Here is an 18,488-nt window from a genome sequence, read left to right on the forward strand (position 1 = left end):
GATTCATTAAAAACACACTTTCTCACGACTGTACAACAGTTCTAATATGATTTTGATATTAAATATTAAATGAGTATATTATGCCTGTACAAGGAATGTAACTCATTATAACTAGTAGTAATAGTAGCCTGGTTTGGTCGTAGGGAATAGAATGCAATCATCATATTCCATGCACCGGAAGTGGAAGTGGAAGTAGAACCGGAAGTGATCGAACAGTGTCTGTTTTGATGGTGATCGTGGTGGTGATTTTATTGCAGGGCGATTAAGTTACATTTACAGATTGATGTCATTTGGTGAAACTCAGAACAGCGGGTGAGAGCTTATTATTCAATAATTGTATTACTTTGTACTTTGATATCTTATTCTGGATAAAATCCTATCTGTAATAGCGGATTAGCTATCAGAGCGGCTAACACCTGCAGTTTTACAGTATGTTAGCCTTTAGTAACTGCAGCGTCCGGTATCTAATACAGGAATATGGAGTTTATTCCCACGTTAATTAAAACGTGATTATGATCGCGTGATCCGGTGATCTGCTCGTTAATTGAACGGAGCCCGGATACTAAAGTAATGCGTATATTGGCTAACGGAGCTGATCAGGGGGGTTATACTGTATACCGGACTGCGTGTACTTGATTGCGGACGCCTTACTTCTGCTGTGAGATTATCATTTATATGCACATTAGAAGAACATCATTATAAACCCCACGTGTTTGTGCCTTTCGATCAGATTATGATATTGTGTGTGCGAGAGAGAGGAAGTAGAAGGACCCAGCTGGCTTTACATTGCACAAACCCACCAACAACTAACAATCAATTTCAGAGCAGCTCAACTAAACAAATCCATAATGGGAATAAACCGAACCACAAAAGCTAGTGTAAACGCATGTTTGGAAAACTGGTAAAGTGAAATTAAGAACCAGTTTAAACCAGAATGTTATCTGTCCCTGACAGGAAATACATGTGGCAGAATACTTATATTACAGAGAAGGATTCGTACATAATGCAGGCTCAGGAATCACAGTCTAGTCATAGGGAAGGGCAGACACAAGCAAATATGGCTTTCAATGGAAGTGTGTAGTGTTACTGTGAAATAGTTGAGGTGAAGAGAGAAGCAAAAGTTGTGTGTGCTATCACTGTATCATTTGAAAGAGAGAGAAAGAGAAGTAAAAGGCAGAGTGTGTGCTATCACTGTCGAATTTAAAAGAGAGAAAAACGCAAAATGAAGAGTGTGTGCTGTCATTGTAAAATTGAGAGGGGGGACAAAAGGAAGTGTGTGCCATCACTGTAAAACTGGTGAGAGGGAGAGAGAAGCAAAACGAAAGAGAACGCGGTGTCACTGTAAAACTGGTTGAGGGTTAGACAGAGGTGCACTCTCCGTCACTGTGATTCCCACATAGATAATGTTTTCTAAACTGCATGCACAGTTTCCTAACCTATCAGAAGTAATGTGGTGTTAGTGTGGGAAAGCAGTCACACTCCTACTGCAGCTGCTTTCATTTTTACATTCGTTATTCTCTCACACAATCCAATTAATGATCGGGTCACTTGACAATTACATACACTCCACATCAATATCATTTTCTAATTTTCTCAGTTTTGTATTTTTTTTATTGTAATTGATATTATTGCTTTTTTTTTTATCAATTTATTTTTTATATCTGCTGATGCATTGTCAATGTTGTATGTAAACAGTCATGCTAGTAAAGTACTTTGAAACTGAATTGAGAGGGAGAGAAACACAAGTGTGTCTTTTCTGACTCCCATGTTTCAGATACAGCTCAACAATATGTTTAGAGAAATAGACATACAGTAACTGAATTTCCTGGATACATTTTAACAGGAAAACAATCAATTACTTTGTACCTTGGAACATAAAAAGCTTTAAACATCCTCATCTGCGGATGTCAAAATCGATTTTAATATTTCATTCTGATGGTTGATCAAACCTCAGATACTAATATCACTGTGCAACACTTTTAATAATATATGTTGGAAATGTTGCACTTTTTTATTTTTAGGATCTAATTTATTAAATATTTTTTTATCTTCTGTCGCATCTAAATATACCAGTAATTTTCAGGGAAGTGAAAAAAAAATAGATTTACATTTTCAGCCAGAAGTAGCATGGAATGATTTGGAAGTGTGTATATTTGTCCAGGCGGCGTAGTAAATGGGACCAGGCCGCTCCGTCTTCTGGCGCTCTGGATGCCGCCGCTGCCGTCGCTGCCAAAATCAATGCCATGCTGGTGGCTAAAGGCAAACTGAACCCAGCACAGATTAACACACACACACCCGGGGACACGGTGAGCACATGCACACACTTGGGGACACAATAAGAACACAAAAGCAAACTTGGGGAAAAGTGAGGACCTGAATACATTTGGTAACATCATGAGGGAATAAAGACAGAACAAACAAACACACTAACATACACAATAAGGACACAAACACATACATGGGGACATAGTGAGGACTAAAACACAATCAAACGGTGATGATTCGAAATGTTAACAGCGCATATGTTTGTCTTTCCCTGTATTTGTCAATCCCTTTTTGTGTCTGCAGGCTGCAGGTGGAGGAACTAAGAACTCAGCAAAGGCAAGGGATGACCTGGTGGTGGCTGAGGTGGAGATAAACGATGTGCCACTCACTTGCAGGAATCTGCTGACCCGAGGACAAACGCAAGATGAGGTCAGAGATCACGCCTACTTTACACCAACATGACACTGGAGTGGGAGACACACACTAAGTGTGTTATTTGTTTAGTGATAGCTATGTGGTTGTAATTTCTGTAAAATGTGTGTGTAGATCAGCAGGGTGAGTGGGGCAGCTGTGTCCACCAGAGGGCGCTACATGACCGCAGAGGAGAAGGCCAAAGCTCTTCCCAGGTGCTACACCTTAGTAACAGGACCATCTTATCATTGTTTACAGCTTCACGTTACTGCTGCTGTATTCAGCGCAGTCTTTATCACCAGGGTGATATCTGCTAGAAAGACTGTGTACTTCAAATCAAATTTTTATTTGTCACATACGCATACATACAGAGTACGACGCAGTGAAATGCTTTTTACGTCTGTGTTAAGCATAAAAAGGAATAGAATTTAAGGATAAAAATAAAACCTAAAAAAAGGTAGATAAATAAAAAGTTAAAAACTATATAAAATATAAATCTATCTATCTATCTATCTATCTATCTATCTATCTATATATATATATATATGTGTGTGTGTGTGTGTGTGTGTGTGTGTGTGTGTGTGAAAATATATGTATATACATGGATGTGTACAAATTAAAGTGATTTAGTGATTGTCCTTAAAGTGTCCATGTGCAGTATGGTGTGGTATAAAGTGGCACTGGCTGTGCAGGTCCAGAGTTGAAGTGTCTCTTGCTTAAAAAAAAAAAAAAAAGGTTGTGCAGAAATGAGTGAAGATGGAGAGAGAGGTCCAGTACTAGATCCTGGGTGTTTCCTTGTTTAAACTCTGAATGGCCTACATGAAGCTTCTCCTCATTCTCTCTGTGTTTGCATTTACGGAGCGAAAGCGATTCCCTGAACGCAGCAAAGAAAATAGTCTGTTATTGGGATGGATGAGGTCCTTCATAATCTTCCTGGCTCTGGTCCGGCACCGTGTGCTGTAGATGTCCTGCAGGTCAGGGAGCTCGGTGCGGATGGTACGTTCAGCTGACCGCACCACCTTCTTGAGGGCTCCTGTCCTGCATGGTGCTGGTTCCGAACCAGGAAGTAACGCTACCCGTCAGAACGCTCTCAATGGTGCAGGTGTAGAAAGTCTTTAGCACCTGAGAGAGAAGATTAAAGTCCCTTAAACCTCAGATGGTACAGACGCTGCCGGGCCTTCTTCACCAAGGTGTTGATGTGAGATGACTAAGACCGGTCCTGTGTGGTGTGAACACCTAGGTCCCGGAAACCGTCCACTCTCTCTACTGGGTTCCCGTTGGTGTTTAGCGGGTTGTATGAGCGCTCATGCTTTGTGCTGAGGTCTACTATCAACATTGCTGACGTTCAGGAGAAGATTGTTCTCCTGGCACCATCTCTCAAGGTTTTTAGTCTCCTGTAGGTAGGCCATCTCATCGTTGTTGGAGATCAGGCCCACCACAACAGTGTTGTCAGCAAACTTGATGATGGAACTTTATCTCAGTGTTTATCAGTCTTTATCTTCAGGGTGATATCTGCTAGAATGACTGTGTACTTTGTAAATGTTTTCTGGTTAGTACTATTTTTCTGATTAATGCTAATTATTGCTCACTAGTGTAACAGTGATGGTGACTTCTTTGTTTTAGTGACCGTCCACTCTACCTCCATGTCCAAGGCCAAACCAGAGAGCTTGTGGACAGTAAGTTCACGTCATTCTTCCAGTGAGTGAGTGAGTGAGTGCGTGAGTGAGTGAGTGCGTGAGTGAGTGCGTGAGTGAGTGCGTGAGTGAGTGAGTGAGTGAGTGAGTGAGTGAGTGAGTGAGTGAGTGAGTGAGTGAGTGAGTGAGAACAAAAATATTCAGATGTGGCTTGGTAGCTACTGACTAAATATTTGTCAGAATATGTTTGGTACATTACAAGAAATTAAGTAATTGAAATATGTGTGTGTGTGTGTGTGTGTGTGTGTGTAGAGGCTGTGAACAGGATTAAGGAGCTCATCACTAATGGAGTGGTTAAAGCGGCAGTGTCTCAACCCCCTCCCTCTATGCTGCCTCCCGCAGGACCCAAACCTCACTGTCCTGGGGTAATAATATACACAAACAGAATGTACTGTAGCTGCTTGCTTGAAGGCCATGTTCATCAACTAGGGTATGATTTTAGGGACACAGAGATCAGTATGTGAAGTGAGACATTTAAATATTAACGTACAGACTGTGACTTTTAAATATCAGGGAACAACATGTATCATAAATGTATCATGTAGATCAGATTGGAGTTCTCATCACTTCGAACCCACTGGTCCTGCTGAGGATGGCTCCACATGGACAGCCTTCATGAGATTAGAGTGGATGGTGCAATTTTGCCATTCACCTCTGCTTGTTCACTAGGGATATGTTGATCAATTTCAATCCTGAATCCGTGTATTTCTGTAAATTTGCTTTGTGACAATGCCCATTGTTTAAAGGGCTATGCAAATAAAATGTAAATGTGTCGAATCAGGATGTCCTGATTTGGGTATCATTCCCAGTGTATTGGAGGTGAACTGTGCATGTCTGACTGCCTCTCGTACTTCTTGTGTGTTTTTAAGGTGAAGGTGTTTGTGGGACTGGACCATGCTCTTCCTGGTTTCTCGGTGAAGGAGCGGGTTGAGGGACCAAACTGTTTTTACTTTCAACACATCCAGAACGAAACAGGAGCCAAGCTATTCTTGCGTGGTCAAAGGTCAGGCTGCATTGAGCCAGCATCTGGGCGAGAGGCTTTCGAGCCAATGCACATCTATATTAGTCACCCCAAACCAGAGGGTATTGCTGCTGCTAAGACGCTCTGTGAGAACTTGCTGCAGACGGTAAGTGTATACACACACACACACACACACACACACACACACACACACACACACACACACACAGAAAACACAAAGACTAGAATTCTGCTAATTGGCTGCTGCTTTTTTTCCTCAGGTACATGCAGAGTATTCCCGCTACGTAAATGAGATGAGTGCTGTAATGCCCACACAAGGTCACCATCACCATTCATCACCATTTTTATCACCATTTTCATTATAAGCTTTATTATTATTATCTAAACCTTCAACATAATCTTTAGCATTATAACCATCAATATCAAACTATCATAAACTGTATCGTTATAATCAAACATTTATCATAACCTCTTATTATTCTATTCATAATCATTATACCCATCATCATAATCATGTCCAACAACATTAAAATCATTATAAACCTCATCATAACAGTCATTATCAAGACCTCCACACTGTTCTAATTTTGTGTGTGTGTGTCTGTTTTAGGTTTTCTCCCCCCTCCTGGGGTAAATGGTATGCCCCAGTATTACTCCCCTCCTGTGCCCCCTGTGGCCCCAGTGCCTGCTCATTACCCCATTCCCCCTCCGACAGTATTGACCACTGCAGCCCCAGAGCCTACAGTACCCCCTACTGCCCCATATCACATCACACCCCCACTCACAGCCAACCACACACAGGTAAGTTACACACGTGCACATGTAATGTGAATGCGTTAGTTGTACTTGGTATTGTTTTGTTTGACCAGATACGTTATTTTCCTGTTTAGCCCCTCCCACCAGCCGTGTATCCACTTGTGGCTCCACCCCAACATATGATTTCATCTCCCGTCAAGCCTGCAGCTCCACCTCCCTCCAAACCTGTGTCTCAGACAAAATCAGTGGCTCCACCCCCTGCCCAGAAACGCCGCTTCACTGAGGAAGTGCCTGAGGAGAGCGATACCGGCCTGCTGGGGTACCAGGTACACACACCATCTCACTCTGTGCCTCTGTCTCACACTGCCTGTCTCTCTTACACATCTCCTCTCAGTCTTCTTTACATATTCATTTTAACTATAAACCAGTCTTGTTATTTTTCTCTGTCATTATCTCTCTGTTTTTCTCACTGTCCTTGTGGCTCTCTCCAATGTTGTCTCATTCTCTCACTGTTTATCTTCTTGTGTCACGGTTCCTTATTTTCTTACTTTCTTTGTCTCTGTCTCTCTGTTTGTCTCCCAGTTTGTCTTAGTCACTTTCTGTCTTTTTAAGAGCCTCTCTCCATGTCTTTCTCTCTCTCTCTCTCTCTCTCTCTCTCTCTCTCTCTCTCTCTCTCTCTCTCTGTTAGTCTGTTTGTCACTCTCCCAATCTCTGTCCTTGCTCATCACTCTCTAAAACCGCTTGTGTTCTTGACCTTCTGTCTGTCTCATACTTGGCTAAAACCCATAACACTATATCTACGCTACATTTATAAGTTAAACTACTTCTAAGTGCTGGTGAGTAAGAGTACACACACACACACACGCACACCACAGTACAAACACACACGCATGCGCACACACACCACTGTACACTCGCACACGCCACTGAGGGCTGACGTGTGGCGAGTGTGGCTTCTGTACATTGCTCAGTGTACATGTGTGTGTACACCTGTGTGTGTACCTGCCTGTGCGTGTGTTGTGTAAGGATGTGTGTTAATGGTATTGTGTGTTTTTCTGCTCATAGCATGGACCCATTCATGTGACTAATTTAGGTTCAGGCTTCTCAGTGGGCAGCCCCGAGACTGCAGGACCACAACACAGCATTTCTACTTCCTGTGGGGAGAGACAGGAGAGAGACAGGTACATACATACATACACACATACACACAGTGCCTGTTATTTTATGAAGTGATGATAGGAGTGGACAGGAGAGCGATTAGGACCTGAGACGGGAATGACCTTGAGAAAGATTTATTTGAGAGAGACAGGAGTAGGAGACATATATGGGGGGGGGGGGAACAGTGTGAGACAGGAAAGGGTATGAAAAAGAGAGAAAGACATGAGTGTGATGAAAAATGTGGGAGAGACAGGAATAGGAAAGGAGACAGAAGTAGGAGAGGAGCCAGATGGTAGTGTGATGTAATACAGATGTCCATCTCCAGTAGGCAGATGATGCCCCCTCTACCCCCTCCACTGAGCAGTCGAATGAAAGAGCAGAAAAGTGACGAGAGAACACACATCTCCCTGGGTAAGACACACACTTATCATATATCTCTGATACAAGCAATGTCAGCCATTGTTTGTTGTGGACTCTCAGAAGCCCCTTTCCTTCTCCTTCTCGGATTGGCTGGTGGATCCGTCAGTCCCTCCCTCTTTCAAACGGATGGCTCACGCGTCCGTGTGTGTAGACGTGAGGCTAACTGTGCTCTCTCTTGTGTTTGTGTGTTCTCTCTCTCTCTCTTTGTGTTTTTTTTCTTTTTCATAATCCATGGGCTGATGTGGTGGGGGTGGGGCCACCTTCCTTTCTACTTCCTGATTGGATTCCTTCAACATTATCCCCCACCAACCGACCAATGAAAACCGTTCTTCATTCTTCACAACTGCTGATGGTCAACACCGTGTGTGTGTATGTGTTGCATTGACTATTTGCTGCTATGCCGGCTGGTTCTCTCTCTTGCGCTCTCGCTCTCTCTCTCTCTCTCTCTCTCTCTCTCTCTCTCTCTCTCTCTCTCTCTCTCTCTGTCTTTCTCTCTTTGTCTGTCTGTCTTTCAGCTCCTCAGGTAAAGCGCATCAAGACGGGGTTGGTGTCTTACTCTGGAGATTCTTCTGATGAAGAGGAAGAGCTTGCATCTCAGAAATTGGGTGAGGCCAATGTAGTTGGCTCCTCCCATTCAACATGGACTGCTGGGACATTTAGATGTCCTGCCTCCTCTCAGCCAAAACAGCCCAAAACACAGACCACACAGTCAATGCCTTTCTGGATGGCACCATGAGAGGGAGGTGTAACACACACACACACACAAACACACACACTGCCTTGTGACAAGAATTTCCTGGGCACAGATTAAGTTATATTTTATCCACCAATTGTAAACTTAGTCATGTGACATTATTAGTTTTTCTTTTCTGTAGATATATTAAGACAGCAGTGTGCTAGTACGAGCTCGCCAACTCTTTTGCAATTGGTTGATAAAATGTAACAAATGTGGCTTCGTTATGAACCAGAGATACCTGTTACATGGCTGCATCAATACACTACACACCCATTTCTGTTTCTTTCTGCTTACAGTAATCGTGAAAAACATTCATTAATGTATAAATAAGTCATGTAACAGACAGGACGTGATGTACAGGTGTAATGTAATGAACTGGAGAACAGTGTGAGTGTTTATTTCTCAGAATAAACTGCTTTATCTTACATCTGTTTGGTTGGTTTGCTTATGGTTAACACACTTTGATGTACAACACACACAGATGCACACTAGGCATGTGCATCTCCATAACTGGTGCGATTTGCATCCCAAAGCATATCCAATGATACGATACATTTAAAGATACCTATGAAGCAGCTACCGATGCAATGCAATATGGTTATGCACCCCTATTACAGTGTGGTGCAATCTGATTTCGATTTGATGCAACACAATGCGATACGATGCAATGGAAATATTATTTTTTATAAAACCAGACATTATTTTCCTATTCTGTCTCTAGGAAGATGCATCTCTACCTCTTCTCAACCGAGAATACGGTTGAAAAACAGTATAGTGAGGAGAAATCAATCTACATATTAAATATTGATCACAAATTATTGACCACTTCATAAATAATATAAGTGCAGCACATCTATAATAATAATAATTATATATAATTTTTTTTTTTTTTCTGATGCAAATATATTACAAATTATGCTTTGTGATACAAATGCCAACTGGTATAAGATACACACACTTTTTTAAAATTGATGCATCACATTAACTTTTTTGCTGGTGCACCGATGTGAATCAGTGAATTGTTACATCTCTAACACGCACGCATTTTTGGGCTATTAGTGACCCCAAGTGGACATTTGGTGAATCTATGCACTGGTAAACAGGAAAACATTAAAGTACAATCAGTGGTGCAAAAACCAAGAACATGCAGATAATTGGTTTCCAGGTGTGTACAGGTGAGAGTTGTGACAAGGTTATACTGAAGGGTGAAGCTTTGTTGCTTCATTAATAAAGCATTATTCAAGGAGATTGTTGAACGTTACAGGGATAAACATTATAAAATTACAGTTCTCTTTCATCATCTCGCGTTCAAGATCCACCTATGGGAAGGGCATCCGTACCTGACCTCTGCAGAAGCATCCAATTACACCACGTCTGGCTTGACAGACAGGAGCACGTGACCAATGGCAGGTAAGGGAACGCCCGAGTGCATAAGGCACCTGCACGCGCTACCTTTCCTCAGTGAGCATGTTCACTTCTCGTGCAGCAAGCGGGGCAAACTAAGTGGATCTCTCCACTCGATGTTTCAGAGAACCGGGGTTACGAACAGTAACTTATTGATTTATGTTAGTGCCTAAGTATATCCCTAAAAAGCAACCAAGGGTGACTGCGGCACAGAAAGCCCGCCTAAGATGGTATGCGGGAGAAACCAGACTCACAAGGGAACCCGTCCTTGTCTGGGTGGCACTGAATGTCCATTCATTATAGTTCCATTATTTTTCATGTGTACTGTTTATTGATGGGTCCTTAAATGCAGAACTGTTCATATTAATTGCAGTCCAAATCCATCCTTATAGTTGTTGAGTTGCTCAGTAACTGTGGATCTTTAGGATTTCTGGGTAGATCCATCCTCAGCTGCACAGAGAGAACTCCATCCAGAGGTACAGCTTCAGGCAAATCCGAAAAGAAGAAAGGGACAGAATGACCGGAGCAGTAACAGAGGAAGCTTAAAGCTAATAATCTTTTTCTTTCTTCTTCTTCTTTCGGCTTCTCCCATTAGGGGTCGCCACAGAGGATCATCCGTCTCCATTCCCCCCTGTCCTCTACATCTGCCTCCTTGGCCTTTCTCTTTTCCTCCATCCTCAGCATTCTCCCACCGATATACCCCATGTCCTTCCTCTGCACATGTCCAAACCATCTCAATCTCACCTCCCTTACATTGTCTTCAAAACGTCCAACATGCACTGTTCCTCTAATAAACTCGTTTCTAATCCTGTCCATCCTCGTCACTCCCAACGAAAATCTCAACATCAGGAAGCTAAAAGCGAATATTGATCAATAACATGATATTGACACTGACAGTGTTGAGTAATGCATTTGATCACAAAGTCCCTGTGATGGTGTAGCAAAGATAATGCGCAATAAAAAAAACTTGTACTTCGATTTGACAGGAGCTGCTCAGTCTTCCTACTTCTGTTTTCTCTTTTACATTCTCAGCATTTTCCAGATGCTCTTATCCAGAGCGATTTATTCATACAACTGAGCAGCTACGGGGGTTAAGGGCTTTGCTTAGGGGCCCAGGAGTAGCAGCCTGTTGTAGCTGGGATTTTAACTCACAACCTTTAGATCCACCACCTTCCAATAAATATTCATAGTTGTTTTCTGGGGGAGGGGTGTGTGTGTGTTTGTGTGTGTGTGTGTGTGTGTGTGTGTGTGTGTGTGTGTGTGTGTGTGTGTGTGTGTGTGTGTGTGTGTGTGTGTTCAGTATGAGCATTAGTGGCTAGTCACATTAACAGACTCAAGATTTGCGTTTTGCTTTTCTGCCGTGACAATGCAAACAAATACCCATATGGCTCCACATATTTACTTTTTCTGTTGTAAATCCATTACATCTGTAGTTTGTCATCATGCTACAGTCTCTGATTTACTTTGGTATGAAACTAGTTTTGTTTTGGTTAGAAGACAACACTTTACACATGTAAATAGTTAACAATTCCATGTTTTAATGACTTTATTTTGACTGAAATTCTGATGTAGTACAGAGCTGACTGCTTTGACTAAATATGCTCCACACCTCTGAACCTTTAATATAGTTTGTATTTTTTATTATTATTTTTCGTTCTAGGTCAAGTAGAGACTCAATTTTACTGAAAAATTATTTTACAAGAAGTTACTTCTCTCCTGAATAGTAGCTCAACAAAAAAAAATGTTACTTGGCGCAACAAGTTGTAATGTGGTCCCCCTTGTGGACATTGACCTCTACTACATTTACATTTACATTTACATTTGTGGCATTTAGCAGACGCCCTTATCCAGAGCGACGTATAAAGTGCTTTGACAACCTTGCAACAACCTTGCATATTTTGTTTCCTAGATAGTGGAGGGGTAGAGTCATTCATGAGATGTTCTGACCTTTAGTTACATTTTCTCTAATAAAATTCCAATAGTAAAAACTACTGATGTGATGAGTGACTGTTAACTTGTATGTCAACTTGTATGCTTGTATGTTTTGATTGTGTAAAGCTGTTACATCCCCAAATGTTACACACACTATTGCTGTTGTATATTGAAACAAGTTCTAAAGTAACTTCTTTATCTAAGATGATGCACAATTCTGCTATTTGCACTACCAATGCACTCTCACACTTTATATGCATTACTGATCTGCCATATACTCTGTATATTGTGTTCTATTTACTACTCCTATAGTCTGTATTGTCTCGTAGAGTCTAAGATAAATATATAGTGTTATTTATGTCTCTACTTTTGAGAGTCAGCTGGAACTAAATTCCTGATTGTCAACACACTTGGCCATAAATCTGATTCTGGGGAAAAATAATTTTCATTAATAATTAATAGTATACATCTGGACTCTACTAAGGGGTCTGGTAAGGGCTTGTCCTGGAATATTATGATCACTATTAATAATATTATCTGTATTAAGACTAGATGTAAACATCATAAGCCATTGTTTTTTTTTTTTATTTATCAGGGCTGAGTAATAGTTATGCTAAGTCATTTACATTCCTGAAAAGAAAAAAATCATTCGAATGGAATCGGTTGAGATTAAGAATCGAATCATTGGAACTAATTCACTCGAGTCACTAAAATGAATCAATTTGTAACATCAGATGGCACGTGTTGGATGCGCCGATCTTCGCCCCGCCCACTCGGAGTTCCCATTCGTCTTTCACGACGAAGCCCATCCTCGTTCGATTGCGCTAACGAATGAGATCCTTTGACGTCATATGAAGCTTTCCGAACACGCTCCTCGACAGAGCGTCCGAAAAGTCTTCCGGGATATGAAGTGTACAAACGGTCGAATTAAACCTGTATTGAAGCGAAAAAAACTACAATACCCAAAACCCCTCCCAATTTTGGTACGTCGAGTCTTACGGCACCCAGCAGGTAAAATAAAACTGCACCCAGGGTTGGCAGAGTAATGGTTTGGGGTTGTCATTAACCCAAGGCAAGGACGAGGACAACATGGTGAGATATAATTTTATTTGAATGTTTCAGAAAGGAGATTTTTCTTCAGTTTGTTTCTCTACAATCATGTTTTTGTCTCAGCTCGCTGTAGGAAATAAGAGTATGTGTTTATAGAGAATATTTAGTCTTTCAGCTTGTGAAGTAATGTAAGGTTATTGTTTAATTGCTTTTAATAAAAGCAGCCTGCATATTTAAATAAGTATATATTTTTTTGCTAAATATAATAAGATAAAGTTATAATTTAGGCCCACGAGCATCTCATTATGATGTAAAATCAACAGGCTGGAGGATAAATGTGTTCATCACATCACTGGATTCTGCATTCTTTGTTTTCAGGGAGACAGAAGCTGCAGTAAAGCTGGTCACCTGTCAGACCCACAGCTTTTTGACCTATATTTTGAGAAGCTGCTGTGTGAGTTGACAGAGCAGGATTTCACAGACCTGGTACTTGCTGATGCAGTGAACAGACTTAGAGAGGTGAGTTCTACCTCTTCATGCATTGAGGTGGAGATGGAGAGAGGGAGGTTATTACCGATACAATTATGGTTCTTCCTCTTTGCATTTCCTGACATTATGAACAGTCATCGCATATATTTCTTCCATGGTTTTGCACCAAAATATTGTCAAAACCATCGCTAAGTTCAGGTCAAGTCGAATCCAATGGTTATGGCTTCATGAATGAGATTAATTAGTTACCATAACATGCCAGTGAAAGTTCATTAATTCATTTTCTCATCAATTCAGAATTTATTATGGTTCATTAATTGCTCATGCACAACAACAAACAATTATGGAGAATGACGTCTCCCAGCTTACATTATTACCTTCAGGATAAGGTCACCATTTTTTACATTTCTGATATTAAAAATAAAAGTTAAGGTTTGCGATATATTGTCTTTAGACCATAAGAAAAGGCAAGAACTATATAAAAAATAAATTTAATCTCATCTGATGACTTAAAAAATGTCCAACAGGAAGAAATATTAAGAGAAACAACAATATTAGAATAGGGCATTAGGCTATTTCATATACAGTACTGTGACTTTTTCTTTTTTTTTGTAAATCTTACCATTGTTGTATTTTTTTTAATGCCTGCCTTTGAATATTCTAGTACTTTGTTGTTTATTGAGCTCTATGGTCTTCAGGTACTGCGGTACAATGCCACAGGAGGCAAGAGGAACCGTGGCTTGTCTGTGATTGGCTCACTTCGTGAGTTGATTCCACCCTCCAAGTTGTCACCTGAAGATGTGGAAAATGCCCTGTTGGTTGGATGGTGCATTGAACTGGTAACTGGTGAATTTGGATATTTTCTTTGTCCTTTCCATGCTGGAATAGAAATATTTACCAGTAGACAATCAGACACTGCTGTAATTTGCTCTAAGAGCATTCATCATATGCCATAAATGTAAATGCAAACAACATTTCCCAGATCATGAGGTCATAATAACCATCGATGTGTGTCCATTTCTAAAATCTGTTCTTTTATTTCTCTTCCCTCTTCAGCTCCAAGCTTTCTTCCTGGTAGCAGATGATATTATGGATGCATCTTCAACACGAAGAGGTCAGCCATGCTGGTATAAAAAGGTAAGCCTGAGTGAGCCATGTGTCTTGTAAGAACATTAATAAAATCAGACTTGTGTATAAATATAAACTGAACATGATGACCTGCAGCTTGCATTACATGTAATGTTATGTAGTCAGGAACGTTTTTTAAATGATGGGGGAAAAAACCTTTGTAACACCTACTGACAGCCCCTGTAGCTGTGAGTGGCAAACTCACAGCTTTGTAATGATATTAAATGTGTGTCTGTTTAATGATCTATTTGCAAGTGAATTTGTAGATGAAGGCCCATCTAATTTTGGCTTAGAGATGAGCACTGAACACATGGCTAAGAGCAAAATTAACCACAGCTATTTTAAAACAGCTTATACTGAACTGTTTCTATCAAAAACCTTCCTAAAACACATTTTTATTATTTATTTTGATTCTATGTACCAGAAGTGGAGTTGCTGAAAAAGGAAAATGTAATATTTAGGAGATTACCTTTATAGAGTTACTGGGATTGTGTTACTAAGTGCTCTTAATGCAGAGTGCAGTATTAGATTACTGATTTATGTCGATGTTTTCTTATATCAGGAAGGTATTGGCCTGGACGCTATTAATGATGCTTTCCTCCTGGAGGGGTCCATCTACCGCCTTCTGCGAAAGCATTGCAGAGGGCAGCCCTACTACGTCCATTTACTGGAGCTTTTTACTGAGGTGGAAATCCTTCATTAGTCACACATTAGAAACAATCTTGTGTCTTCATATAGTTTATTTGTGAAATCGCATCCAAATGCTTAGTAAAAATCAAACTGAAGGTTTACTTAGTTATGTCCTTAACTGGGGCGTGTCATTTGCTGCAGACATCGTTCCAGACAGAGCTGGGCCAAGCCCTCGACCTGATGACTGCACCCCCAAACAAGATCGACTTAAACCGTTTTACCATGGACAGGTGAGACTGTATGACTTATTGTTTAGAAAAACTATAACTGAGAAGTTGTAAATAACGCAGAATACCATGCTACATATTAACAATTAACGTGAGATGTGTCCGTGTGCATCATCGTCAGTATCTTCTGTCTTTTGACTTTAATTGATTTGTTTTTGTTTCAGGTATAAAGCTATAGTGAAATACAAGACTGCATTCTACTCGTTTTATCTCCCAGTGGCAGCAGCCATGTACATGGTGAGTGTATGGTAAACTTAATTAACCCATAAAGTAGATTTCTAATTACGATTTAAAAAAATATTATGTATTATATGTTCTCAGAATGTTTACATATCGACTCAACACTGGTAGTTTCTATTCTGTGGATTGCATTTAACAGATAACTTTTGACTCAAAACAGCCTTCGCTTTTCATCGCATTGTTTTCACAAGATGTTGAAATCATTTCTTCGAGATTCTGGTCCATGTTTATATGATTGCATTTTGCAACTCCTGCAGATTTTTAAATATCTGGTGACTGGAAAGGCCACTAAGGAACGTGGTGCATTATCATGCTGGGAGTAGCCACGAGAAGATGATAAACTGTTGACAATAAGGGACAGTAACAATACAAATATTGTGTGGCATTGATGAAATGACTGATGATTGTATTAAGAGGCTGAAAGAGACCATTCCATGAAAACATTTCCCACACATTACACCACCTCCACCAGCCTGAACTGTTCATGCAAGACTCAAGGATTCATGCTGTAGGCACCATATTCTGACTCTGCCATCTGTGCGCCCCAGCAGAAATCGAGATTCATTAGACCAGGCTGCGTTTTTGTAGTCTACGACGGTTTAGATTGATGAGTGTGTGCAGATTGCAGCCTCAGGTCTCCTACACGCTCTTTTGCTGTTAAATCTCATCTGCCTCGATTTTCAATGTGTTGTGTTTTCCGAGAACACGATTGTGTGGAATGGCTATCTGAGTTATCGTAGCCTTTCAGCTAATACCAGTCAACCCTTGATATGAATGATATAACCACATAATTAATATTAATTCACAAGCAAATGCATTCCGTTACACAGATTTGACTGTCAATGGTTTATTTGGGAGGTGAAAGTGCATGTTTTTATGCACGAACAAATATAAAGGACACGTTTTGAATATAATATTTAAATATATATTTTGAATTATTATTTCATCGTTACACCCCTTTTTTTTTGTATGCAATGTAATGAAGAGAACTGGCTGGGTCTAATGTTTAATTTATTATTGCATTCACTACAGGCAGGAATTGACAGTGAAGTGGAACACAACAATGCTAAACTCATCTTGCTTGAGATGGGCGAGTTCTTTCAGATTCAGGTACCAACATATATTAGCCTCCTAGCTACACTTGTGCTGAATATATTTGCAATTTATTTCCTTGTGTCCATAATATAGCATGGTTTGCATATCCTGCCTTGATTTCTCTTGTTAGGATGATTATTTGGATTGTTATGGTGACCCTGCAGTAACAGGCAAGATTGGCACTGACATTCAGGACAATAAGTGCAGCTGGCTTGTGGTGACAGCACTGAGAGTGATGACTCCTGAGCAGAGGGTGGAGCTAGAGGTGAGAAAGTGACTACATACTTACATACGTCACTGACAAACAAGAAATGTGTGCTGACAAAGCACTGAGTCAGAGGGTCACTCTATCACTTCTGGTATCCCTCGTTCTGGATGTGTATAATGCAGGAAAGAAACTGCTACAGTACTCTGTACCAAATAGCTTGATACACTCGTAAACTGTCTGTTCTTTTATAGCCCACTTTGTCTTAAATATGTGTTCAATCCAACAATGCCTTCCTGTGTATTTCTGTGCCTCTCAGGCATGCTATGGCCGGAGTGATGCTGAGAGTGTAGAGCGGGTGAAGGCACTGTACGACACGCTGGACATGCCCCTCAGATACCACCAGTACGAGGAAGAGAGCTACCTGCGACTCCAAAAGCTCATCCAGGGTCACGCTCAAAACCTTCCCCACGCTGTTTTTCTGAACTTTGCGAAGAAAATCTATAAGCGGAACAAATGAGACTTTTTTTTTTTTTTGCAAAAGTATAAAAAAGTATGTAAAATATGTTTAGTGCAACACAGCACTAAAAAAGGAAAGCAATGATATATTTCTAGTTAGAAATACGCTGGAATGACATTAAACCTGCCAGTTGTTATCAGCTCTGATAGCTAAAATGTTACAGTGTAACAACACTTGTACATTATACAAACCAAAAATAAATGAATTTTATTTTTATATAATTATAGTTGTTCAGAAGGGGTTACAGCCGTCGTGTGCAAACGGAGTTGAGTGTAGTTCAGTTCACCGGGCAGTGATTGGTACCGATCTGACCTGTCACTCTTTTCTCCACAGTGGCTTCTTTATTTGGCTCTGAGTGCATTGTTTAAAGAATCAAATATCGCCCATTTTCTGAACTCAACTTAGAAATCCCCAAAATGTTCACCAGACCCACCAGAAGTGAAATAGAGCTTTCTGCTTAGAACTGTTTAAAGATTTTGAAATGACTTACTGTAAAAAAAAAAAAAGAATAAGAATAGTTTAATTTATAATATACAAGTGAAATATGTTGCCAATCCCAGCCACTTTTAAGATGGATATCAATAAAACAGGATTATATATAAAAAGTTGCTGTGTTTGTTTTCTTTAACAGTATTTTAAATAAATGTCAGTCTGTGGTTGAATAAGTTTGCTGTAGTGTAATATGTGTATAATGACATTATAAGCACTCTAAAGTATTAAGGTGTTTGTCAGGCTAGTGCTGAAAGACAATCATATTTATAATCTGTTTTAATCAGTTTTAATATCAATTATATATTCTTTATGGACTGAAACCACCTCTTTTTATATATTTCTAATTGTTATGAACTGGCATTGCATCTAGTAAGCTGTAATCAATTATGGTGCAATGTATGACCTGTTTTTATTCTATAAGTAGTGTGTGAAAATTAAAGTATAATGATATAAGCGGAATGACAAATGATTACAGTATCGTTTTCCAACACCAACAAACAACTTGTTTTCTTTGTCAGTATCCTCTGTAATATGTTATTATATTTTTATATTTGCGCTTTAGTCTATGCCTGAGCTCATTAATTCTTCGAACCC

At 40.1% G+C, this 18,488-nt stretch overlaps 2 protein-coding genes across 7 annotated transcripts; both read left to right on the forward strand.

Moving 5' to 3' along the window:
- The first annotated feature begins 155 nt into the window (after window positions 1-155).
- Window positions 156-8,847, forward strand: khdc4 (KH domain containing 4, pre-mRNA splicing factor). 6 transcript variants are annotated; one of them, XM_046847158.1, is made up of 13 exons: window positions 156-312; window positions 2,162-2,306; window positions 2,569-2,694; window positions 2,812-2,891; window positions 4,300-4,352; window positions 4,623-4,735; window positions 5,240-5,497; window positions 5,613-5,670; window positions 5,963-6,153; window positions 6,243-6,434; window positions 7,174-7,289; window positions 7,592-7,677; window positions 8,202-8,847. In XM_046847158.1, the coding sequence occupies exons 1-13, from the start codon at window positions 284-286 to the stop codon at window positions 8,420-8,422; spliced, it is 1,668 nt and encodes a 555-aa protein (XP_046703114.1). In that variant the 5' UTR covers window positions 156-283; the 3' UTR covers window positions 8,423-8,847. The 6 variants fall into 6 exon arrangements, with proteins under 6 accessions (XP_046703114.1, XP_046703115.1, XP_046703112.1 ...); XM_046847159.1 differs by having other exon boundaries at window positions 7,595-7,677; XM_046847156.1 differs by lacking the exon at window positions 8,202-8,847 and having other exon boundaries at window positions 7,592-8,155.
- Window positions 8,848-12,674: 3,827 nt separating this feature from the next.
- Window positions 12,675-18,007, forward strand: fdps (farnesyl diphosphate synthase (farnesyl pyrophosphate synthetase, dimethylallyltranstransferase, geranyltranstransferase)). The gene is made up of 10 exons (XM_046846194.1): window positions 12,675-12,850; window positions 13,187-13,327; window positions 13,996-14,136; window positions 14,354-14,434; window positions 14,988-15,110; window positions 15,257-15,345; window positions 15,507-15,579; window positions 16,615-16,692; window positions 16,808-16,942; window positions 17,202-18,007. The coding sequence occupies exons 1-10, from the start codon at window positions 12,848-12,850 to the stop codon at window positions 17,400-17,402; spliced, it is 1,065 nt and encodes a 354-aa protein (XP_046702150.1). The 5' UTR covers window positions 12,675-12,847; the 3' UTR covers window positions 17,403-18,007.
- Window positions 18,008-18,488: the final 481 nt, after the last annotated feature.

Source organism: Silurus meridionalis, chromosome 4 (assembly GCF_014805685.1).
Source record: "Silurus meridionalis isolate SWU-2019-XX chromosome 4, ASM1480568v1, whole genome shotgun sequence".
NCBI classification, from domain to species: Eukaryota; Metazoa; Chordata; class Actinopteri; order Siluriformes; family Siluridae; genus Silurus; species Silurus meridionalis.

Excerpts from the sequence above, each read along its gene's own strand:
- fdps (XM_046846194.1), top strand. Across the intron at positions 14,137-14,353 it reads TTGGATGGTGCATTGAACTG|CTCCAAGCTTTCTTCCTGGT; the intron begins GTAACTGGTGAA and ends TTCCCTCTTCAG. Across the intron at positions 15,346-15,506 it reads AACCGTTTTACCATGGACAG|GTATAAAGCTATAGTGAAAT; the intron begins GTGAGACTGTAT and ends TTTTTGTTTCAG.
- khdc4 (XM_046847156.1), top strand. The coding sequence starts at position 284 with ATGTCATTTGGTGAAACTCAGAACAGCGG. Across the intron at positions 2,695-2,811 it reads GAGGACAAACGCAAGATGAG|ATCAGCAGGGTGAGTGGGGC; the intron begins GTCAGAGATCAC and ends ATGTGTGTGTAG. Across the intron at positions 5,498-5,612 it reads GTGAGAACTTGCTGCAGACG|GTACATGCAGAGTATTCCCG; the intron begins GTAAGTGTATAC and ends TTTTTTCCTCAG.